The sequence below is a fragment of the Ranitomeya imitator genome, chromosome 3, assembly GCF_032444005.1.
Source record: "Ranitomeya imitator isolate aRanImi1 chromosome 3, aRanImi1.pri, whole genome shotgun sequence".
In the NCBI taxonomy this organism is placed as follows: domain Eukaryota; kingdom Metazoa; phylum Chordata; class Amphibia; order Anura; family Dendrobatidae; genus Ranitomeya; species Ranitomeya imitator.
The window spans coordinates 754447215-754473510 of record NC_091284.1 but is presented as its reverse complement, the minus strand read 5'-3'; the positions used below and the strand labels follow the sequence as shown (position 1 = coordinate 754473510).

At 41.6% G+C, this 26296-nt stretch overlaps 1 protein-coding gene across 7 annotated transcripts in view; it reads left to right on the top strand.

Moving 5' to 3' along the window:
* The window catches only part of NBEA (neurobeachin), an 899093-nt gene that overhangs the window by 497058 nt on the left and 375739 nt on the right, over positions 1-26296 (top strand). For all 7 annotated transcript variants that reach the window (XM_069758980.1, XM_069758976.1, XM_069758974.1 and 4 more), the window contains one exon: positions 24356-24420. In XM_069758980.1, coding sequence (XP_069615081.1) covers positions 24356-24420 — 65 coding nt within the window. The remainder of the gene's footprint in view (positions 1-24355; positions 24421-26296) is intronic.

The window sequence follows — 26296 nt, the reverse complement described above, 5'->3', positions numbered from 1 at the left end:
TTTTTTTTTTTTTTTTTTGCTCCGACAAGTTGGTACGAGGAAAAAAAATTTGACGTGTACAGAGCCTATAGAATGACATGGGAATGAGTGCGATTAGTCAAAACCACAAATGGCACTCGTGTTTTATACGAGCCCTAATAGATATCCAAGGTATTATGATAACCGCCACTATAGAGGAGCTTGGACAGCCCTCATTAAGTTTTATAGGACTACATGGTTATTAAATTCTATTATTTTTTTATGGCTAAGTTAGTACAATAATGAGACAATTGAGTTCTTGTACTTTTGATGTATAAAAAAAATAAAAATAAAAATGTTTCACCCCTGGTAGGAACCGGACAGGACCCCATTACACCTCAGTAGGGTCTGTCAGGATCTGTCTGAAGTAGGATCCATCATGGTTGTGTTATGAATGGAAGCTATGACTGTAGTGTCAATGGAGCCTAACAGTAAAGAACATCGATTTGTGAGAAGTCCATTCTCTGTTCTTTCTGGCTTGTCATTTCTTACACTATAAGAAAGGCAGAGTTCACTTTTTAATTAGGTATGTCATCCTTAACTACCTTGTACAGATACGCTATGTCAGCTCTTATCACCTGATAAACTACTTAGAATTTTACTCAAAAGTTTAAAAATGTTGTTTTTTTTTCTTTAAGTTTAATGAATACAACATTCTCTTTTCTAGAATGTGACTTTGGATCTGAAACTAATTAGAATTATTTACAATGTCTAGTGCTTAGTGGCATGATCCTCTACGTACCTGCTGTTTCTTTGCCCATTCTCCTCCTCTTGGTCCATAAGGAAATGATTAGTCTCTGCTCCTTTTTTGGATGCATAATGGTAAGAAAGGACATAGAAAAAATACAGCCTTGGCAGGGATCCTCAATGGGGTTCCAACTTCAGGCTCAATCCTGCTGGGCACTTGCAAAATTTGTTGCATGGAGGGTTCAAGACAAAATTCCATAATCTCTGTTGTGGCCTCTGATCTTAGACACGCTGGAATTTTTTTCTTTTATAGGTTACATTGCTTTTGTTTGGAAGAGAAGAAAAATGTTACAGAGCTTCCTTCACCCTTCGCAGTTCACATGAGCAAAGCGCAATGTAACATGAGGTTCTTGATGGCCTCATCATCTAATCAGAGGTCTAACATTACTCATTTGCTGGCTCCAGCAATTCCTGCCATTAGTGGCCCCAGAGATGAAACTTTGCCTCTCGTATTGATTGAAGGAAAGAGTGAGAAATTTAAGCCCTATCACTTTTTCCTCACTAACAACATTTAGCAGAATCTTATGTACCCGACCCGCTTAATGGCTCTCTATATTCCATAAATTATGTTTTGAAGGCACAAGAAAATGTCCAAAGCACCATTTTTTTTCCAAATTGTCCCAAATTGTCCCTCTAAGTTATATCAGATATCTAGCTGCATATAGATACCCAAATAAAACACTGTTATTTGACACTTCTGTTTTCTCCTTATGGAAGGGTAAAAGGTTACAGACAGCAAAACATGTCTCCAGTTACATATATGCTGCTTTAAAATGGCTCTCAAAGCTTTCAGTTGAAGAAATGCTAATAGCAAGGTACAGGACATGAGATCATTGCCAGTTATTCATCACATTTGCCTTTAAAACATGTTATGCTTGAGTTGAGCATTGTGAAGTGTTACATTAAATAGTTATGCAAAATATACAGTATATAATATATACTGTTATTACTGCACTATTGTATGACGTCAGAGAGCGGCCGGTACTGAATACTCTGCCCTGACCAATAGTCAATATTGTAAAATGTATACTTCCAACATTTTGACAAGAAAAAAGTTTTTTTACTTGTAAGACAACATTCACTCCCTGGTGATCTAGTGATGAATTTCATTCTCTGGAGGTCTAGTGCCATACAGTTTCAAGTTTTCCTTAAGATAATGATCAGCCTCTGGTATACAGGGGTGCATAATGATCAGCCTCTGGTATACAGGGTACATAATGATCAGCCTCTGGTATACAGGGTACATAATGATCAGCCTCTGCTATACAGGGTACATAATGATCAACCTCTGCTATACAGGGTACATAATGATCAGCCTCTGGTATACAGGGTACATAATGATCAGCCTCTGCTATACAGGGTACATAATGATCAGCCTCTGGTATAAAGGGTACATAATGATCAGCCTCTGGTATACAGGGTACATAATGCTCAGACTTTTTTACAGGGTACATAATGATCAGCTTCTGGTATACCGGGTGCATAGTGCCCAGCTTCTGGTATACAGGGTGCATAGCGCCCAGCCTCTGGTATACAGGATGCATAGCGCCCAGCCTCTGATATACAGGGTACATAATGATCAGCCTCTGGTATACAGGGGTGCATAATGATCAGCCTCTGGTATACAGGGTACATATTGTTCAGACTCTGGTATACAGGGTACATAATGTCCAGACTCTTTTCTACAAGGTACATAGTGATCAACCTGTGGTATACAGGGTACACAATGCACAGCCTTGTCATGATTAAGGGAGCCTAGTCTCCAGAAACGCGTTGAGATTCTTGCCCATATGGTTGTGCTGAAGTCTGTATCCTCCATGTTCAAAGTTTGTTAATAAAGAAAAAGCTTTTTTACGGACTCGGTGAAGCTGGACATTTCTTTCTTTTTCTACAGCCTCAGGTACACAGGGTATGTAATTCCCAGCCTCAGGTATACAGGGTACATGGTGCCCGGCCTCTGATATACTTTTGTATGGGACATTAAATCCGTGACTTATCCTTAGCATAAACAGTCAGTTATTAGGGGTTGCAAAGCTCTGAAATGTTTACCCAGGCACCACTTCATCCTGTTCAGGTGATTGGGACTGAGCTAAAATACTGAGCACTACAGCTATTTAGTATGGACCTCTGCCTGGTAGACGATGGTGGCACAACGCTTGGCAGGAGGTTGCAACCCATTTTTTAAAAATTGACATTGTGTGCAGTTGACTCCTTGCTTTACAATCTAAGAAGGCATAAGCCATCAATTTTTGGAGAACCCTTTTAACATTTTTTAAAAGAAATGGAAAAGTTTTAAAAGCTTGGAAAAAAAAAAAAAGAAACTTGATCCTATTTGTTCTAAGTCTCTGAAAACCTGAAATAATGGCAAAGTTTATAGGAAAAGTACTGTACACTTGTGCAGTCAAAACTCTGAAATAGTTCAATTGTATTACTGTTACTATCCAGAATAAGTTCACACTTTAAAGTGACTTTCTTCCGAAGAAAACCTCTTTCTAAATGGAGTTCTTATCACTGCTGGAGACTGGATTTAATAAAGTTTGGTGATTAGCATCGTTTGCGTTTAGTGCACTGGAAACTACATTTTCTGTCTTACTAAAGCTGAAAATTGTATCCCTTGAGGATAAGGTTATGTGCACACATTGAGTATATGCTGCACATTTTTCTGCAGCAAAAAAGCAGATTGTTGGCAGGAAAAGATCTGCGGAAAATACACATGCTTTTGATGCACTGTTATATTTTTTTCCCCATTAATTTGGGTGAAAAACACAAAAAAGCTTAAAAGAATTGACAGCTGTAGATTTTCGAAAACAATTTGTTTCAAATCTGCAAGGAAAAAATAAGCAGCCTGTGTATGGAATTTCAGAAATACTGTAAAATGCTCTGATATTTAGCGGCAAAAATATAAAGGAAAATTTTTTAAAAAGTTAGAACAATTTCTAAAACGTATTTTTTAATAAGTTCCGAACAACTAAGATGGTGCGCAAAGGTGAGCTGAACTCCATTCTTTGGGCAAACGTTGCATTACATGAGTTTTACAATTGAATGGCCGTGTAATAAATGTATTCATGAAAACTCATCCGCCAAAGCAGTAGGTGCTTTAATAGTGTGGCCCTCCATTCTGATACTTAGTCATGTGTAGGCAGGACTATTATTCCTGATAACTGTGGCAGCCTATGTGAGCCATTACAGGTCGCTCAGTGCGCATCATTTACACTGGTCTGCTTGTGTAAACAGGTATTCAATCTTTTACCAATTGGCGGTCTTATCGTGTCACCGGTCACCGATTAGTCTGTGTACATGTACCCTTAAGATGAGGTTTCCAAATAAAACTCTTCTCTTTGAAGACCTAAACAGGTGTGATCTTGAGACAATCCCTTTTAGGCAAACTGTCTATTACATTATTGACAAATTGACCCCAGTTGCCTTCTTCATGGTCCTGAAATTTAGGATGATTCATTGTTGTCAGTTTTCGCAACACTACACACACATTTATTTGAAGGTATGTTGTTAGGTGAACAACGGGCTAAGTTTTCATTTGGCTATGTCTGTTTTTCCTCAAACCAAATGGTCAGCGCATTTACATGTCATAAGTACGAGTGTAGGTGTAACATGTACACACAAAAGACTTATAAGATCATAAATTACATTTTAGGCAACATTGGCTTTAGAAATTTGGTAAAGTGAATGTCGGTAGGATGACCATGTGGGCATGCAGGTCATAGAACGTTAAATTAAATGATACCTAGATATCTACGATCTGATGTCTTATTCCAGAGAAATGTACATTTTTCTTAATATGTAAATGAGCTGTTAAGATCTATGGGCCGGAAATAGATCTCCATGAGGATTTGCCTCCAGAGCTTGTTTGAAATGAATGGAGGTGTTACTAGTGTGACAGAGCCTGTCAGTCATCACATGTCTCACACTAGTAATACCCCCTCTCATTTATTATCTAAAGAGGCAGATTCACATGCAGATCTATGTCTGGCCCATAGATCTTAAAAGCTCATTTATATACCGTATTAAGAAAAACATTGATTTCTGTGGAATAAGACTTCAGAACACATATATCAAGGCATCTCTTTATTCAACTTCATATGACCTGCGTTCCCATATAGACTGTTTAGGGGAGGGTTCATCCTTCTGACCCCAAACATTGCAGGCATGTAAAATAACAAAGTCAAATGGTACGCTCTCGCCCCCGCTCTCCACCGCTACTTCAGTCTCTGTGATAAGGGGCTCCCATCACTGCTGCAGCCAATCACTGAGCTGTCTAAGAGACTCATCCGCAGAGCTGCGTAGATCAGCGATTGGCAACAACAGTGAATGGCGCTGTATGTGTTGCGTCATCGATGCAGCCAAAACACAACGACCATTACCGTGGGGAGGTTGAGTTGTATCTGACTCTATTTTACATGCCTACAAGTGTTTGGGGTCCACTTTGCTAAAAGTGTGAAAACCCCCATATGTATATGTAGTAGGCCGCCAATGTTTAAATAGGAAATATTTGTGTGATTTTCTAAACTAAATTTACAAGTAGAAGTGAGAGCAAAAATTGCCAACGTTTTTAAGAACTTTTTTGCCTTGTGTTTGTATTCTAAGTAAATGTTCATGTGCATGTAAAAACAGTTCGTGTTAATGAGGCTTTAATAACATATACACAGTATGATGAGAGTTCACTCATAATGAAAAATATCCCTTCCTGGATTATCTATAAATAAACGAACATCAGCTCATGTCTCTGATACTTCTCTAAGAAACACGTGCATAGGGAAAGACTTGATTAAATCCAGGTGAAGTTCTAGTTAACTGGACGTAAAAAATGTTACTCTGGTTATAGACACGAAAGCAGCTTGAAGTGTAGTATTGGATAATTGGGGACAGAAAAAAACTTTTTTTTTGAGAAGAGGCTTCACTTGTGCATTAAAATGAGCTAAACACGCACCATATTCACACAAAGTTGATGGTCTTCAGATTCTCACTTATCCTGTAGTGCTCCTTTCAGCCTGCATACTAATAACTTTGTGATTGTATGAAGGATAATGTAGTCCTAATTAGCAGATTTGTCTCATGGAGAAGACCTCCTGGCTATAGATAGTTTCTCACTGACATGAATTATTATATGCCATCAATTTAAAAGAATAGGTGATAAAATGTTTGGATGTGCGAGTTGCATCATAGTGGGAATCATGCTAAAGGTGCATTTACACTGCTTGATTATCATGAATGAGCGTTCCTTGGATCTCTTGCCCTGTTCATGTCAGTAAGGGTTTGTTGCACCGATCAGGGTTGTGTGCATCAGTGATGTTGAAAGCTATGCCATCTGCAGTGTACTTTGCCAGGGACCCCAGGTAGACAGGTTTTAACTGAGGTGCCAAACTAAGTATGCCCAGCGTCAGCAGCAAGACGTTGCATGATGAGATCGATTTGTATTGGCAAAATACAAAGATGATTCAGTATGGCTCCTTCAGAGATGTCACATTACTGTGCCGAAGAGAGGCCTGAAAATTGGCTTCTGTATTATGCCAAGTAAACTTGATGAAGAGTACAACTAAAAGAATGAAATATAATGCTGGAGAATGCGCCCCTCCTTGGGAAGGCACCAAACAAGCTGCTGGGGAGGAGCCTATGGTAGATCTGAGTATGATCAATGCTCATGGCGCTCCAGGATCAAAGCTGCAAGGTCAACTTTGTGCTGATGTCAGTTGGTTGAAAGCGAAGATCACAAACTGTAGAGATATCATCATATTTGCAACTTGGAACGTACGAACCATAAAACAAAGCAAACTCAACAGTTGGCGGGCCTACCTAGACTTTCACAAGCTAGAACTTCCTACAGGTTGTTCATCCATCAAGTCGCCATGGCTCGAAATCGAACAAAGGCTGTTAAAGAAAAAAAAGATCTCTTTTATCACGTTAGTTGTATGCTCGTTCGTAAAGTGAAATTGTCTTTTCGTTTATCAAAAAGATCGTTGTTCTCTACTTCACATTGTCCTGTGTAAACATACCCTTAGTTCAAGAACTACAGCTCAGACTCCAAAGGCCTCAGCTTGTTTAATGCTCAAGGTAATTGCAATACAATTGAAAAACAGACTGAACACACATGGCTTATTCTGAGAGGGTGCCAGGAGGAAGTCTCTGAAAATAATACTGCAGTACAGCTAAAGTTTGAAAAGTTGCATCTGAGCAAACCACAAGACTTGAACCATTGTCCTTTGAACAGACAATACCATAGTGGAGGTGTTTGTCCATATGACATGTTTGGTGAAAGAAACCCAAACATATGAAAGCAAAAACCTCATACGATCTCAACGATGAATTTCTCTTTATAGCAAAATTTAAAACGCAAGACCATTTATCCAAAATCTAAAACTTGTCCAAAACATAAGGTGTTGGAATGTCACAGTCCAGTCCTGAACTCAATTGAATTTCTATGGCAGGAGCTTAAGATGGCTGTGCATAAATAAATGGTGACAATCCTTCATGAACTTAAGCAACAAAATAAAGAAAAATGAGCCAAAATCCCTCCAGAACCATGTGTGAGACTAATAGTCATGCAGAAAACGATTACTTAAAGTTTCTGCTGCTAAAAGTGGTTTTAAAAGCTATTGATTTAAGGGGTGTACTTACTTTTTCACACACACTGCATTTCTATTTTAGCCTAGTTTTTAAGTAATGATACTGTAATTTGTTACATGTTGTTAAGATAGTCTCCAGGATGCCACTTCTTACCTTTTAGACAGAAGGTCACACAATAACACGCCACTGAATGCGTTGCTGACCATGGCTGGGATTGCATGAGATGCACCACAGTAAGAACCACTCTTAATTTTAAGACCTTTTAAGGTCTAGATGTTTCATTATGTCCTGATGCATAAAACCAAACTTGGCTTTTCCCATGAGTGTAAATGAAGGCAGACTCTTTCATCAGTGGCTTCTTGCTGTGGCCTATAGAGTGGGTTCTAAGTGGGAATAACTAGAATCACTGTGATTTTTTTTTATGTGTTGTTAGTAGAGTTTAGCAAAACGATTTGCTGGACCTTGGGCCAGCTTCAGCGTCAATAGTACTGGCTGCGTGACCTGTGCTTGTCCTACCTGCCAACATCGCATCACACAGGTCAAACCTACCAGAACAAGCCCTACATTGCTGGCAGATAGGAGGCGGCTCACAAAGCACTGGTCCTGCAGTCACCGACCACACATGGCCGCTGGATCAGGGTTCTGCAAATGTTTTTGCTCAACCCCTTTGAAAAGAATTTTTTTCTTTTTAGTTATAAAATATTTTTATTTGTTTAATTTAACAGAATATAATTATTTTTATTTTTATAGCGCCAACATATTCCGCAGCACACAGACAATTAAGACATTACAGAATAACGCACAGCTCAGATACCAAAAGGAGTGAGGGTCCTGCTAGGGCCCGTTTTAGAGAAAGTGGAGCCCTTGGCAAAAGCTTAAAGTGAGGCCCCAAATGCTCACATATTGCACCATCACACAAACATTTCAGTTGTATTAACATGTGCTGAGTTCAGGCCGCTAAACGAGCATGATCAACATTATTGAAGTTGTTAGCTTTATTACCGGCCTCTTTGCACAGGCTGAGGAACAATGTTGGGAGAGAACAATCACTATTAGATCAATCTGTTCCCATACAGTATCATGTTATGAGTAGCATATCTGCAGTTTTTACCTGCCGATGTGCTGCTGAGAAAAAATTTTTGTTCAGGCATAAACAATCCAATCACTTGATGAATAGGCAGCATTTTGCTTGTTTAGGATAATGCACCACAGTCCCTCCACATAGTTTAATGTAGCCCATAGTCCTCCATATACTATAATGTGCCCCTTAGCTCTCCATATGGTATAAAACTCTTCACATAGCCCTCCATATGGTATAATGCACTCCCCATAGTTCTCCATATAATATAATGCACTCACTGTAGCCCTCCAAATAGTATAATGCACTCCCCATACTCATAGAAATATAGTATAATACACTCCCCATAGTCCTCCATATAGTATAATACACTCCCCATAGTCCTTCATATAGTATAATACACTCCCCATGGTCCTCCATATAGAATAATACACTCCCCATAGGCATCGATATAGTAAATACACTCCCCATAGTCCTCCTTATAGTATAATACACTCCCCATAGTCCTCCATATAGTATAATACACTCCCCATAGTCCTTCATATAGTATAATACATTCCCCATAGTCCTCCATATAGCATAATAGACTCCCCATAGTCATCCATATAATACACTTCCCATAGTCCTCCATATAGTATATGCATTCACCATAGCCCTCCATGTAGCATAATACATACTATATAACAATAGGATAACATATAATAGTACCCACCATAGCGTATAATGCAGCCCCCCCTCACAGAGTATAATACAGCTCCGCCAGAGTATAATGCAGCACCACTATATATATACTGTATATATACTGTATACTAGATGGTGGCTCGATTCTAACGCATCGGGTATTCTAGAATATGAATGTCCACGTAGTATATTGCCCAGCCACGTAGTATATTGACCAGCCACATAGTATATTGCCCAGTGACGTAGTATACAGCACAGAGCCACGTAGTATATTGCCCAGTTACGTAGTATATTGCCTAGTGACGTAGTATATTGCGCAGCCACGTAGTATATTGGCCAGTTACGTAGTATATTGCGCAGCCACGTAGTATATTGCCCAGTGACGTAGTATATCGCACAGCAACGTAGTATACAGCACAGAGGCACGTAATATATTGGCCAGTAACGTAGTATATTGCCCAGTGATGTAGTATATTGCCGAGTGACGTAGTATACAGTACAGAGCCACATAGTATATTGCACAGCGAAGTAGTATACAGCACAGAGCCACGTAGTATATTGGCCAGTCACCTAGTATATTGCCCAGCTACGTAGTATATTGCCCAGCCAGGTTTGTCACAGGTGAAAAAAATAAACATATACTCACCTTTCCGAAGGCCCCTTGTAGTCCACGGCAGCTTCCGGTCCCAGCATTGGTATGGGCGCAGGACCTGTGATGACGTCGCGGTCACATGACCGTGACGTCATGGCAGGTCCTTCTGCCATACCATCTTTGCCACCGGAAACTGCAGCGGAAGATGGCGGCCGGCGGGAGCGGCTCAGCGGACTACAGAGGGTGAGTATAGCAGGTTTATTTTTTTAAATTATTTTTAACATTACATTTTTTACTATTGATGCCGCATAGGCAGCGTCAATAGTAAAAAGTTTGGGACACACAGGGTTAATAGCGATGGTAACGGAGTGCGTTATCCGCGGCATAATGCGGTCCGTTACCTCCGGCATTAACCCTGTGTTAGCGGTGACCGGAGGGGACTATGCGGGTGACAGGCACTGACTGCGGGGAGTAAGGAGCGGCCATTTTCTTCCCCGACTGTGCCCGTCACTGATTGGTCCCGGCAGCCATGACAGGCAGCTGGCGAGACCAATCAGCGAATGAATAACCGTGACAGAAGGACAGACAGACGGAAGTGACCCTTAGACAATTATATAGTAGATACCTCTCCTCATTCCCCCGCTGCTCCTGTGTCTACAGTGTCTCAGCAACTGGCTTGCACAGAATGGCGTGTGATAAAGTGAGGTCATTGCGCACGCCTGCTGCGTCACAGGCAGAGGGGGAATAATAGTAGAGGGTGTGTTCTCTGACACTACTCCATCATTGCTTTCACACCGATACAGTCCTGACTCACGGGCCCCATAGTGCCACTGCCTGGGGGTCACTGTTGGAGCGGGGCCCTAGGCAAATGCCTAGCAATCTTACAATCTATGAGAAAATGGGGGAGACATGAACGGTAAATGTAGATTATAGTCAGTAGTGAACTGAAGCAGGATGCGCAGCCTTAATTTCATACATCTGCTTGTGTGCCAAAAGATGAAATGGATTATGGTCACTACTGACGTATGTGGATTTCAGCTATAATTTCTGCCAGTTCTCTGGTATAATTGTACATCTGACAGCTTTGGTTAGGCGCTCCCCTACCACTCATTTCTGAGAACAAAAATAAAAAGGTAGCTACAAAGATAACAAAAAAGTAGCAAAGTAAAAAATAGTTACCAATATTTTTGCACAAACGTGAGGTGGGTTTGAGTTTACCCTTTTTTGTTGTTGTTGTTGTTGTTTTTCTCCAGAAAACTGGCATTCATACAGTGACAAATTCCCACTTTCATATTTTAGGCAAATTCTGAATTTTCTGATGTTCAGACCTGTAATATTGTGTGAGAAATGTGCTAAGTAGTTACATTGAGTTATTACCCCTCATGTAAGCTGGTGGTCTCTACAAGGGAGTCATTTTAGGTGGCTTTAATCACCTGAATCCATCGGATGTTTAGGACTGGCAGGATGGATAGTGCGCACTATTGTATTAGTCGCCCATACATTCATTTGTTAGGATCTGCTCCATGACGGAACGTAAATGACATTACGTTTATTTGCTTACATTGGGCTTCTTAGAGCAGACACAGAAATCCATGAACACATTGCCTGCTAACATTTTTTTTTTTTGCGAACTATAAGCAGAGGAATTAGGTTACTGTATATGTTCAGACAGGAAGAGGAAATGCCACGTTTGTTTTTCTTTAAATTACTACAGCAAATTAGATACTTTTATTCCCTTTTAAGATGGAAATTCCATGTTAACGACTGTAGATTAGCAAAAATGTCAGATTTTCTTCTCCCCCTTATCTCGGCTCCTGAATAAATGTAGGATTGCCAGAGGCTCCTTTTTTTGAAGTATGGTCTAAATTTACGTGAAATATCAGATTACGAGTGTCTGAAGGTACATGTCATAGATAATTCAGTTCATATGAACTACCTTTCAGACTATACAGGATCTGCAATCAGTACTTATTTACCCGATGGAAGCGTAGGTCAATGGAAAATCGACTCTATATTTCAGAAGTCCGGTACGAATCTTTCATTTAGCCCTCTCCTATCATTTGCTCTCGTTTTTTTTTTTTTTTTTTTTCTTTCACCGTGTTTTTAGAATTTTAAAAAAATTACTGATGTAAGGATTTCCTTAAACCTTTGCTGGAAAGAATTAACTAGAAATTTTTTTTGTTGATATGTAAATTTATATTTTCCACATGTGAGGCTTAAAAATGAAATGTGTTGTGGTAATGGCTATCATATTGGCCTCTGATCAGCAATCCGGGATGGATTCAATCGTATCTTCACCATTTATATTCATTAGCTAACATGCTCCAAGATTTGTAGAATTTTTTTTTTGTACTTTGCGGTAAATAATTTGCGTCTCCTTTATACAGTGCTATGTAAATTGTATTAAAGGGGGTCGGTGACCAGATTGCACAGGGCATATAGCACACATAGTTAAATAGAAGTTTTAGACCCATGTGTACTTTAAAATACACGTCAAAATGGCTATATAATTCTGACATTAAAGGAAATCTTTCAGCAGGTTTTTGCGATGTAATCTGAAGACAGCAGAAGATAGAGGCTGACAGATTTCAGCAATGTGTCACTTATTACACTGTGTGCTGTGTTTTCTTACAATGAAGGTTTTATCACCAAGAGATTATCACTACTCTGATTGCAGCTCACACAACTGCTATACCGACCATGTGATAAGCAGCTTACGGTCTATAGACAATGCACACAGAGAGCCTGGTGGGGGCGGGTTTAGCTTTCTCAGTTCTGCTACTTTCTATATCTAAAATCTCTGACTGTGTCACAACGACTTCACCCAGTAAACTAAGTGATATATCACTGGAATTTGGGTCTCTTTTTTATGTTATGCTGCCCTCGGACAAAGTTCCAAGAACTAGGTGAAAGATTCCCTTTAAGAGAGTCATTTTATAGCTTGAACTTGCTAATTTTCATGTGAGGATAGAAAATAATATAAGATATGCCGCATTTGAAATTTTAATTTTCAAAGTAAGTGCACCAGCCTCATCAGGACTACGATTTACTTAAGGCCGGCGTCACACTAGCGAGTTTTACGAACGTATGAGCGCATAAAATACGTCCGTAAAACTCGCCTAACAAACGTCCCAATTATTCTCTATGCCCCTGCTCCTATCTGCCGTATTTTACTGATCAGTATTATACAGCTTTCTACGGCCGTAGAAAATCGCAGCATGCTGCGTTTGTCACCGTATTGCGCAAAAAAAAATGCCAATGAAAGTCTATGGAAGCCCCAAAAATACGGATTACACACGGAGCAGCAGTGTGACTTGCGAGAAATACGCTCTCTGTTAGAGAGAAAAGCCGGCAATTCAGTGCGGTGTACAGTAAAATCACACTGACAGCTTACAGTAGAATAGGTAGAATAAATGTGTACACATAGAATAGGTATATATATATATATACTAGATTGTGGCCCGATTCTAACGCATCGGGTATTCTAGAATATGCATGTCCCCGTAGTATATGGACAATGATGATTCCAGAATTCGCGGCAGACTGTGCCCGTCGCTGATTGGTCGAGGCAACCTTTATGACATCATCGTCGCCATGGCAACCATTATGACATCATCGTCGCTGTGCCCGTCGCTGATTGGTCGAGGCCTGGCGGCCTCGACCAATCAGAGACGCGGGATTTCCAGGACAGACAGACAGACAGAAAGACAGACAGACAGACAGACAGACAGAAAAACCCTTAGACAATTATATATATAGATGTATGTCAGTGAGACACATATATGTATATATATTATTTCATACAGCGCTAGATAGCTTTAAAGCCGGTAATTCAATTGCCGGCTTTTGCTATCTCCTTCCTAAACCCGACATGATATGAGACATGGTTTACATACAGTAAACCATCTCATATCCCCATTTTTTTGCATATTCCACACTACTAATGTTAGTAGTGTGTATATGCAAAATTTGGCCGTTCTAGCTATTAAATTAAAGGGTTAAATGGCAGAAAAAATTAGCGTGGGCTCCCGCGCAATTTTCTCCGCCAGAGTAGTAAAGCCAGTGACTGAGGGCAGATATTAATAGCCTGGAGAGGGTCCACGGTTATTGGCCCCCCCTGGCTAAAAACATCTGCCCCCAGCCATCCCAGAAAAGGCACATCTGGAAGATGCGCCTATTTTGGCACTTGGCCACTCTCTTCCCATTCCCGTGTAGCAGTGGGATATGGGACAATGAAGGGTTAATGTCAACTTGCTATTGTAAGGTGACATTAAGCCAAATTAATAATGGAGAGGCGTCAATTATGACACCTATCCATTATTAATCCAATACTAATAAAGGGTTAACAAAACGCACACACATTAATAAAAATTATTTTAATGAAATAAAAACAAAGGTTGTTGTAATAATTTATTCTTCGCTCAATCCTTCTGAAGACCCTCGCTCTGTAACAAAGTAAAAATAATAAACCAACAATATACATACCTCCCGAAGATCTGTAAGGTCCCACGATGTAAATCCATCTAAAGGGGTTAAAATATTTTGCAGCCAGGAGCTCTGCTAATGCAGCTGCTCCTGGCTGCAAAACCCCTGGGAATTAATGTAATGTAGGTCAATGACTTATATTTACCTTCATTTGCGGTGAGGGCGCCCTTTGCTGGCTGTTCCGGGAGCGTGGGAACTTTCCTAGAATGCTTCCAGGCTCGAGTTCATATGAGGACAACCAGCAGAGGGCGCCCTCATATGAACTCTAGCCTGGGAGCTAGCCGGGGGGGGGGGGCAATAACCATGGACCCTGTCCAGGCTATTAATATCTGCCCTCAGTCACTGGCTTTACTACTCTGGCGGAGAAAATTGCACGGGATCCCACGCCAATTTTTTCCGCAAATTAACCCTTTAAATAGCTAGAACGGCCAAATTTTGCATTTACACACTACTAACATTAGTAGTGTGGAATATGCAAAAAAAATGGTGATATGAGATGGTTTACTGTATGTAAACCATGTCACATATCATGTCGGGTTTAGGAAGGAGATAGCAAAAGCCGGCAATTGAATTACCGGCTTTCTGCTATATCGCGCTGTATGAAATATTAATATATATATACATATGTGTCTACTGACATATATATATATATATATATATATATATACAGTATATATAGACAGTATATATGTTTTTTTATTTTTTTTTTTACACATGGATCCCTTGTATAGCCGTATGTCGGTTTTGGCAAGCCTGCGAGAAAAACACGCAGTACGGATGCCATACGGATTACATACGGAGGATGCCATGCGCAAAATACGCTGACACACCCTGCCTACGGAGGAGCTACGGACCACTATTTTGGGGACTTTTCAGCGTATTACGGCCGTAATATACGGACCGTATTGTCTTACGCTGAGTGTGACTCCAGCCTAATAGTGTGTGGCGTTAGCATTGTGAAATCTGATTATCAGGAGCTCTGCCTTCTCTATACATTGCATATGCTGGCTGTGTTACACATCAAGAATCTCTACAGCAGTCTCTGCTGTTTAACCATTTAAATGCTGCTGTCAACTTCAGGCGCTAGCATTTAAATGGAAAGGTCACCTCAAAACCAAAAGAAGAGTGGCAGAATTTAATTTTTTTTCTTCACCACTTCACCCCATTTTAAATTTTATCCCCGTCACGAGTCTTTTGATGTGGGCTCAGGCACTGAGCCTGCATATTTTCTGGCACATGACACATACCTCTAACATCTGCAGGTGAACTCGCAATCGACCCGCAGCTGTTAACATGTTAAATGCCGCGTCACTCTCTGACAGCTTCATTTAACATGATCGCGCTGGAAGCATGTCACTAGCTCTGCCCATCAGTGCCCCTGTCAAATGATCGCAGGGCACCGATGCTTTGGCAGGAGACCCTGTGGTTGTCCTTGCCCGTCTGCTATGGGCGTGGCCCATTGGCGGGCATTCATAGCAGAAGATCAATTCTGCTACACATAGCAAGACTGCAGCTTCATGTCTCCTAAGGAAATTAAAATAAAAATGAAAGCTTAAATCCACCCCACTTTTTGCCCCATTCAAACTTAAGATAAAAAAAAAAAATTGGTATCAATGCGTTCCAAAACACCCGATCTATCAAAATATAAAAAGAATTAATTAGATAAGTAAACGGCGTAATGAGAAAAAAAAACTCAATGCGCCAAAATTACGTTTTTTTGCTCACAACAACATTGCAATAAAATGCAATAACAGGAGATCAAAAGATATTATTGACACTGAAATGGTATAGATAAAAACGTCAGCTTGGCGCTCAAATCCCTCGCACAAACCCCCAATTCACGAAAAATGGAGACTCTACTGGTTTTGGAAAATTGCACTTTTTTTTTTTTTAAATAAACTTTTGTATTTTTTTTTTACCACTTAAAAAAAAATACGTGTTTGGTATTTACAAACGTGTAATGACCTGGAGAATCATAATGTCAGGTCAGTTTAAGCATTTACTGAACATGATTTAAAAAAAATGGTGGAATTGCACTTTTTTTTTTTCTGCAATTTCACTGCACAAATTTTTTCCCATGTTCCAAAACACTATATGGTAAAATCCATTGTGTGATTCAAAAGTACAACTCCTGCAAAAAAAAAAAAAAAAGAAGAAACCTGACATGGCCATATTGATGGAAAAATAAAAAAGTTATGACTCTGGGAAGAAGTAGAGCAAAAAAAACAACAGAAAATGGTTCGGGGATGAAGAGGTTAAAATTTGATTTTGAAAAGGAGCAGTAACATTGCCAAACTCTTTCATCCAGGCCTTTTAATAGAAATGTTACATGGTTCCTGATCATGCTTATGACCCAAGACTGGCCTACCTTGAGATTTTGGAATCCATATGAGTTTGGAACTATTTTTGAAAGATGTACGAGGGGCGATCATTAAAGATTCCCCTGACCCACTTCCTGTGGACTGAGAAGAGCAAAATTTGGCACATTTATTAGTCTTTCCCTACATAGATGCAACCAAAGGACACATACTTCTCCCATCTCTTTATGCAACTGTAAACACCTCGCTTGTAGAGGTCAGCAGGCTGGTCCAAAAGCCACGTTGTGACTTCATTGTGTCTCATCATCTGGAAAATGCTTGCCCTTCAAAGGGTATGTGGAGACGCTCAGTAATTGGCAGCTCTTTGGACACATCACATGTCCGCTGCCTCCAAAGCGCTGCCGGCTATTGAATACAGGTGAACCCACATGTGTTCACTGAACCATGCAAATTCACCACGTCCAATACATTATACAGATGACATTTATGTTGCGGAGACTCGCGTCTCCGCATGATAAATTGACATGCCACGTTCTGGGAAGACGCGTTGCATGTCCATCTCCGCAGGTGAGCTGCGGGCCTCTGTGCACACATAGTGGACAAGGGATTTCATGAAATCCCATCCAACTATGCTGTAACATGTGGACGCTGCACAAGTATGCAGCGTCCGTCCAACCCGCAGCATTTACTGACCGTGTGCACCTACCCTAAAGCTTCATTGTTGGAAACAGCTGGAAGTCTGATGGGGCAAGGTCAGGTGAATAATGTGGTACTGTAGAATTCCAAAGCCACAGGAGCATGCGTCCATTTGGGCACCATGTGAGTTATGTACTGGAGCTTTGTCTTGCAGAAGGCGGACACCTTTGGTGACCATGCCCCATCTCTTGGTTTTGATGGCCTACCGCAATTTCTGCAGCAGTTAAGCATAGTATGCCCCACTAATCATGGTATCCTTTGCTGGGAAATCCATCAAGACTACTCTGGTCTGGTTCCAAAAAACCGTGAGCATGACCTTGCCTTCTTCGGAGGAGGTGATGTCATGATTCTTTCATTGCATCGACTGGACTTTAGTCTCCAGATTATAGAGATGGGACCCAGCTTTCATTCTGCATGATCAGTCTGTTGAAAAATTCCTCCTGGTTTCCATGGCACATCATCAATAGATCCTACGAGCATTCGACTTGTTCCTGCATCTGGAAAGGTGTGAGCAGCTGGGGAACCAAGCAAGCGGATATCTTATGCATATGAAGATGATCTTTGATGACTTTTTCCATGGACCCCACAATAATCTTGACATTTTGGGCCAGGTGGAAAATGGTTACACGGTGATATTCTAAAATGGCAGCTTCCACATGCTGGATTGGGGTGTTCATTGATGGCGGAGTGGGGTCGCTCTAGAATTGGAGCCATTTCCACCAAAGTCTGAACACATTTGAGTTGACGATCACAGTCCTTGACTAGATCATACTATGAGGAATCGTCACCGTAAACCTCTTTCATCTCATCAAATGTCTCCCTTGGTGTGTGGCCTTTCAAGTAAAGGAAATTGACTGCTCTGTATTCCTCTGGCTCCATTACCACACCTCACACCACTTCAGCACCTGTAAAAGAAAGACAGTCATCAGTTCTGAGTTGCAAATTGGCGTGTAACCTATAAAAACTTCTAGCATTAAACATGTTCAGTTTAAAGGGAACCTGTCACCTGAATTTGGAGGTCCGGTTTTCGGTCATATGGGCGGAGTTTTCGGGTGTTTGATTCACCCTTTCCTTACCCGCTGGCTGCATGCTGGCCGCAATATTGGATTGAAGTTCATTCTCTGTCCTCCCTAGTACATGCCTGCACAAGGCAAGATTGCACACAGTGTGTGTATGTATATATATATATATATATATATATATATATATATATATAATTTTATTTTTTTTTTCTCTTGCTTTTTTCATTCTTCAATAGTTTCCATGGGAGGCTAGAGGCTGCAATACTTCAATCGCCTCTGCTTACACACAGGCCTTGATCAGATTGCCTGTGTATAGCAGAAATGCTCACTTGCTGTGAGCACCGACCACGGCAATCTGGCGTGATAACCATAGAGGTCTGCGCTGCAAACCTCTGGTTGTAAGGCCGACCCATGAGTATAGATGGTTAGGAAGGTTTGTCCTACTGACAAATTTCCCTTTAACACAAGACTAAAAAGTGGCTTACAGAAAACATGAGCAAATCCTTATTGAAAAATAGGTAAAAGTATATTTAACAAAAAAAGTCTTAACTTTACCATGCAAATTACATCATAAGGAACTTTCTTTTTTTTTTTTTTACAGTCCTTAAAGCTCCCAGTTTTTCAGGTAAAGGAGTCAGACTACATTTCAGGTTTAGTGGTTCTATAAGTGGATGGAGATATTTTTCTTGGCCCGTCCACTCTTTGTTCTCCAGACTGTGTCACGCCTTTGACATCGTTGTTAGTGGAGGATTTTCAAAATATCTCTTGTAGAAATTTGTTTCACTCCCCCCCCCCCCCCAATTTTGATGACTAGCAGATCTAGAGCTTGCTTCAAGAAAAATCCTGTCTTCTCTCAGAGTCTATAGTTATCTCTAATTGCTTCCAGTCCCTACTCATAAGGTTGTCTTAACCCTTCGGCAACTATAGCAACTGAATGTTGTGTTGATTTCTTTATTAAAACAAATGGCTGCCCGGGTATGGATTTCGGCTTCAGATTTAAATATTTACATTAGGTTGGCTTCCATATGTCAACTGAATTTTCTTTTGCATTGCAAAAATGCCACCTTATTCCAATGAAGGTTTGGAAGAAAATTGTCTGCAGGCTTAGAGCAATTGGCCTCGCACATTTGTCAAGTTTTGTTTTGACCTTTACTAGGGTTTAACAGGAACCATAACAGCAATAGAGAGAAAGGGAAAATGTGATTTGGAATTTTGTATAAAGGACACGTAAAAAAGCAACCTGAATCAAATTTGTGCTTGCAAGTAACAGTCCTGGGAAGCTGCATGAAAGTTGATGAGTAAAATATCTAAAATTACTTACACATTTCGGAAAGTTAAAGCCGTGTTTGCAGAGGTTCAAGTATACTGACAGTCATATGTTTCAATGAACATTTTAAAGGTTTGTGAGAGAGGAAAGCGGTCGGCTTTTTTGTATGATACTTTTCCCTAGGTTGTGTCTGGCATTGCATCTCAGCTAGTAAATAATATGTAACTGTTTATTGTCTATCCTCAATAATACATGACACTTTTTTGTATTGCATGAGCCCCACACAGCCTCCCCATATATGGCATGAGCCCCGCACAGCCTCCCCATATGTGGCATGAGCCCCACACAGCCTCCCCCATATGTGGCATGAGCCCCACACATCCTCCCCATATGTGGCATGAGCCCCACACAGCTTCCCCCATATGTGGCATGAGCCCCACACAGCTTCCCCCATATGTGGCATGAGCCGCACACAGCCTCCCCCCATATGTGGCATGAGCCCCACACATCCTCCCCATATGTGGCATGAGCCCCACACAGCCTCCCCATATGTGGCATGAGCCCCACACAGCCTCCCCCATATGTGGCATGAGCCCCACACAGCCTCCCCCATATGTGGCATGAGCCCCACACAGCCTCCCACATATGTGGCATGAGCCCCACACAGCCTCCCCCATATGTGGCATGAGCCGCACACAGCCTCCCCCCATATGTGGCATGAGCCGCACACATCCTCCCCATATGTGGCATGAGCCCCACACAGCTTCCCCCATATGTGGCATGAGCCCCACACATCCTCCCCATATGTGGCATGAGCCCCACACAGCTTCCCCCATATGTGGCATGAGCCCCACACAGCTTCCCCCATATGTGGCATGAGCCGCACACAGCCTCCCCCCATATGTGGCATGAGCCCCACACATCCTCCCCATATGTGGCATGAGCCCCACACAGTCTCCCTCATATGTGGCATGAGCCCCACACAGCTTTCCCCATATGTGGCATGAGCCCCACACAGCTTTCCCCATATGTGGCATGAGCCCCACACAGCCTCCCCATATGTGGCATGAGCCCCACACAGCTTCCCCCATATGTGGCATGAGCCCCACACAGCTTCCCCCATATGTGGCATGAGCCCCACACAGCTTCCCCCATATGTGGCATGAGCCGCACACAGCCTCCCCCCATATGTGGCATGAGCCCCACACATCCTCCCCATATGTGGCATGAGCCCCACACAGTCTCCCTCATATGTGGCATGAGCCCCACACAGCTTTCCCCATATGTGGCATGAGCCCCACACAGCTTTCCCCATATGTGGCATGAGCCCCACACAGCCTCCCCATATGTGGCATGAGCCCCACACAGCCTCCCCCATATGTGGCATGAGCCCCACACAGCCTCCCCCATATGTGGCATGAGCCCCACACAGCCTCCCCCATATGTGGCATGAGCCCCACACAGCCTCCCCCATATGTGGCATGAGCCGCACACAGCCTCCCCCCATATGTGGCATAAGCCCCACACATCCTCCCCATATGTGGCATGAGCCCCACACAGCTTCCCCCATATGTGGCATGAGCCCCACACATCCTCCCCATATGTGGCATGAGCCCCACACAGCTTCCCCCATATGTGGCATGAGCCCCACACTGCTTCCCCCATATGTGGCATGAGCCACACACAGCCTCCCCCCATATGTGGCATGAGCCCCACACATCCTCCCCATATGTGGCATGAGCCCCACACAGTCTCCCTCATATGTGGCATGAGCCCCACACAGCTTTCCCCATATGTGGCATGAGCCCCACACAGCTTTCCCCATATGTGGCATGAGCCCCACACAGCCTCCCACATATACAGCATGAGCCCCACACAGCCTCCCTATACACATCATGAGCCCCAGAGCCTCCCCATATACAGCATGAGCCCCACACAGCCTCCCTATACACATCATGAGCCCCAAAGCCTCCCCATATACTGCATGAGCCCCACACAGCCTCTCTATACACATCATGAGCCCCAGAGCCTCCCCATATACTGCATGAACGCAACACAGCCTCCCTATATGCACTGTGTAGCATGTCACCCTCATAGCCGTCACCATGTGCAGCAAGTCACTCCCATATGCAGCACCATGTGCAGCATGTCACCCCCATGTGCAGCATGTTACCCCCATATGCAGTATATCACCACGATGGCCTCCCCATGCCCACCCAAACATCCCATACACATGGAGAAAAAGAAAAAAAAACACCCCACATACTCACCTCGGTCCCGTTCTCCGACGCTCTGCTTCTCTCTCTGCCTCCGGTGCACTGACTCTCGGCAGTACACAGCTGTTTCACACACTGTTTGGTGGAGGAAGTGACCAGAAGCCCCTCCTCCACCAAAGAAGTCAGCACAGATGGAGACAACGATTGGGCAGGCACGGTGCGGCTCGTGGACCTCTGGTTTCCAGCCGCACGGCTGTCTCGGTCTTGGTTTTTTTCACACATAGCACTTAGAATTATCACCAAAAAGGTCTCATCAGACCAGAGAATCTTATTTCTCATAGTCTGGGAGTCCTTGTGTTTTTTAGCAAACTCTATGCGGGCTTTCGTATGTCTTGCACTGAGGAGAGGCTTCCGTCGGGCCACTCTGCCATAAAGGCCCCACTGGTGGAGGGCTGCAGTGATAGCTGACTGTGTAGAACTTTCTCCCATCTCCCAACTGCGTCTCTGGAGCTCAGCCACAGTGATCTTGGGGTTCTTCTTTACTTCTCTCACCAAGGCTCTTCTCCCACGATTTCTCAGTTTGGCTGGATGGCCAGGTCTAGGAAGACTTCTGGTGGTCCCAAACTTCTTCCATTTAAGGATTATGAAGGCCACTGTGCTCTTAGGAACCTTGAGTACTGCAGAAATTATTTTGTAACCTTGGCCAGATCTGTGCTTTGCCACAATTCTGTCTCTGAGCTCCTTGGCCAGTTCCTTTGGCCTCATGATTCTCATTTGGTCTGACATGCACTGTGAGCTGTGAGGTCTTTTATAGACAGATGTGTGCCTTTCCAAATCAAGTCCTATCAGTTTAATTAAACACAGCTGGACTCCAATGAAGGAGTAGAACCATCTAAAGGAGGATCATATGGAAATGGACAGCATGTGACTTAAATATGAGTGTCTGAGCACAGGGTCTGAATACTTAGGCTGGTTTCACATTTGCCATCCACAACCCTCCCGAACGCAAATGTGAAACCAGCCTTATGACCATGTAATATTTCAGTTTTTCTTTTTTATTAAATTTGCAAAAATTTCTACATTTCCGTTTTTTTCAGTCAAAATGCGGTGCAAAGTGTACATTAATGAGAAAAAAATTAACTTTTTTGAATTTACCACATGGCTGCAATGAATAAAAGAGTGAAAAACTTAAAGGGGTCTGAATACTTTTCGTACCCACAGTATGTGTTTCTTCATCTGTAGCCAATACATGCACATTAGTGGTGTGCTGAAGAACCCACAGCTATCAGTAATTCCCTATCCTGCAGAAAGGGGATATCTTACTATTTGGGGAGTAATCCCTTGAGGAAAGTTTTAAGTACAGTTAGTAAATAGTTGTCACCTCTAATACTGTATAATGTAGCCCTTGATCGTGGAAAACGTGATTCATGTAAGAATATCTGCAACCTGATTTGTTAAATATCACTTTATTTTCAGACATCTTAAGGCTATGTTCACACGTTGAGCATTTGCAGCTGCTTCTTTGCTGGAAAAACTCATAAAATGCGGGTGCTTTTGATGCATTTTTGCATGCAGTTTTACATATATTTTTTATTCCATGGTTTGGACGAGTGAAAAATGCTGCAAAGATACTGAAAGAATTGTCATGCTGCAGATATGAAAAATAAAAAACAATGCTTTGGTTCAAACCTGCCATGAGAAAATAAGCAGCATGTGCATGAGATTTCAGAAATCTCATTTACTTTGCTTGTACTGTGAAATGCTGCATTTCTTCTGCTGAAAAAACGTGACAAAATGCAAGTGTGTGAACAAGCCCTTACGAGGTTTTCCATCGTCAAATATAATTCACCTCACTGACTTTCCCTATCTAAAAGCAATAAAATCAGCTGTACTTCCCTTCTCCTATTCTAGTGCTACCTCTCTGCTTCTGATGATTGTTTACAGGCTGCACAGTGATGATATCACTGCAGCCAATCACTGGACTCAACAGTGATGTAGACAGGCACAAGGTGCTGAGCCCAGTGATTGGCTGCAGTGGTCACTGGCTGTACTCCTGACTACAATCATCACTAGAGCAGTGACCAAGATCCGGTTCTGGACCAGGAAGAAGGTGAGTACTAGTGATGAGCGAATATACTTGTTACTCGAGATTTCTCGAGCACTCTCTGGGGTCCTCCGAGTATTTTTTACTGCTTGGAGATTTAGTTTTTCTTGCCACAGCTGAATGATTTACATCTGTTAGCCAGCATAAGTACATGTGGGGGTTGCCTTGTTGCTAGGGAATCCCCACATGTGATCAAGCTGGCTAACAGATGTAAATCATTCAGCTGCGGCAAGAAAAACTAAATCTCCGAGCACTAAAAAATACTCGGAGGACCCCCGAGCATGCTCGAGAAATCTCGAGTAATGAGTATATTCGCTCATCACTAGTGAGTACAGCTGATTATTTTTACAATAGGGTAAAAATTTAAAGTTAGAAATTTCCTGCAGCGCGAGATATAACGCTCATACAATCTACAGACTCGATTTATGTCCTTTTTATTACAACTGAATAATTCCATACATTGCTGTTTAACCCTATAGAAAGCAATCTGACTATTAAATTGTACATGTGCTATATCATTTTTAGTATCCTACTAATTATTGTTTCTTGTAGGAATGGCAAAACTCTATTCAGAAAAATGCTGGTCTGGCTTTTATTGAGCTCATCAACGAAGGAAGGTAAGGGATAAGCTCTGATGGGTAAAACTATTGTAAAGAAAAATAAATATTTCTATATATAATGTAGCTAGAAAATATTAGACTGCTGTACACAAAGCTCTGGAAGGTTTAATGTTTTCCACCATTTAAAACTAGTTACGTTGTTTCACACTGAGAAAGTAGGGAAAAGCAATCTGCAAATCCATCTGCCGGCCCATCTGTTTTGGGCAGCGTGGCTCCACTTGCCACATTTACACTTCACTGTAATCATCAGAGCATAGGACACAATATTGCAGTTGAAAGGCTTGGTGCTGTCCAAGGTGCTGCTTCAATCACTGAGCCGCAGTCTTACACCAGATAAGTAGATCATACAAGTACTATATAATAACATATAGTGATAACAGAATAACACTTACACTATGCCTCGGCCGTGCAATTCGGTGTGATCTGTCTACTGAATGAACCATTCAACTTGTAAGGGAAAACAAACCATTCATGGAAAGGGCATCTATCATTTTCTATCAATTATATTATGTGATGTTGTATTAGTATATTATATAGTATATTACGTGATGGTATATATTCGCTTCCCATTTCTGATGTGGTGCCCTCTTATTCACCCATGTTGTACACAGACTGTGATCCCTTGCAGTGAGAGACACAGAAATCCTATTTCATAGAAAACCCCATATCTGTAAATTATGCATTGTATCATGTTACTTCCGCTTTGTTTTCTTTGAAGCCTTCATGATTAGCAGAGCAGAAACCATATATCATACTGTAAAATACGGCATTTGTTCATGATGTTCATATTCATTTTTTTGTTGTGGTAATGCACCAAAAAAGAAAAAGGAACAAAATTAAGGCAAAACCAAATAAATGAGCCGCATCATTAATTGGTATGCATGCAATGTCTAAGAGCACATTCACACTGTGATCATTTCACAGACCAAACCCAAGAAAAAAATAAAAACAAAATGAGCACATATCCTGTAGTAAGTAAATGGTAATAATATATGTAAATAACATGGGGTTCTTGATTAACACTATTTTGATAGAAAAAGCCATCCCATCGCAACAAGGTATACCCAACTGGGATGGTCCTGTCATGTTTATAGTACTAAAACCTTACCTTGTGTCATCTGACCTCACTGTAGATGAGGCAGAACAGGACAGAGGCCCGAGTGTTCAGACACCTGCCCGTGGGAAGCTATATAGAGATGAGATGAGATGAGATGCCTAGCTCATCTATACAGCTCAAACAATACTGGGCAGCAACTGTACCCATGGACTTAGGGTCCTAACTGAAATGAATGGATAAACTCCACAACAAAAAGTTGTATTTTCACAATAGAAATGGACCTACTGTATATTAAAAGAAAAATCCGATTTGTTCGGTACTTCTGCTCAAAAAATAAGAAGACGCACAGCCTGAAGATATAAGTTGTGTGTCAGTAATCATATTGACCTGGAAAATAATGACTCCGGGTCAGTTTACCACACAGTGCCGTAAAACTGAAATCCAAGCATTGATTATGCAATTGTGCAAGTTGTTGTTTTCACATTTCACCTCATTTGTAATTTGTTGTGTTCAGTAGATTATATAGTACAGTAGATGGTGCATTTGAAATGTACAACTTACACTGCAAAAAAAAAAAAACAAGCCCTCATATTGCTATGTAGATGAAAAAATAAGCGATAGCACTTTGTGTAGTAGGAGAGGAAAAAGCAAAACCAAAAAACACTGAAATGAAAATTGATCAATAGATCTTGGAATAATAATAAGTTCCACAAATGGATGTGCTAAAATAATGTTCCTGTGCTGAGATAATCTTATAAATGTGCCCCTGACATGTGTACAGCATGGGATCACAGCTGATTCTTTCTGTGAGGTAAA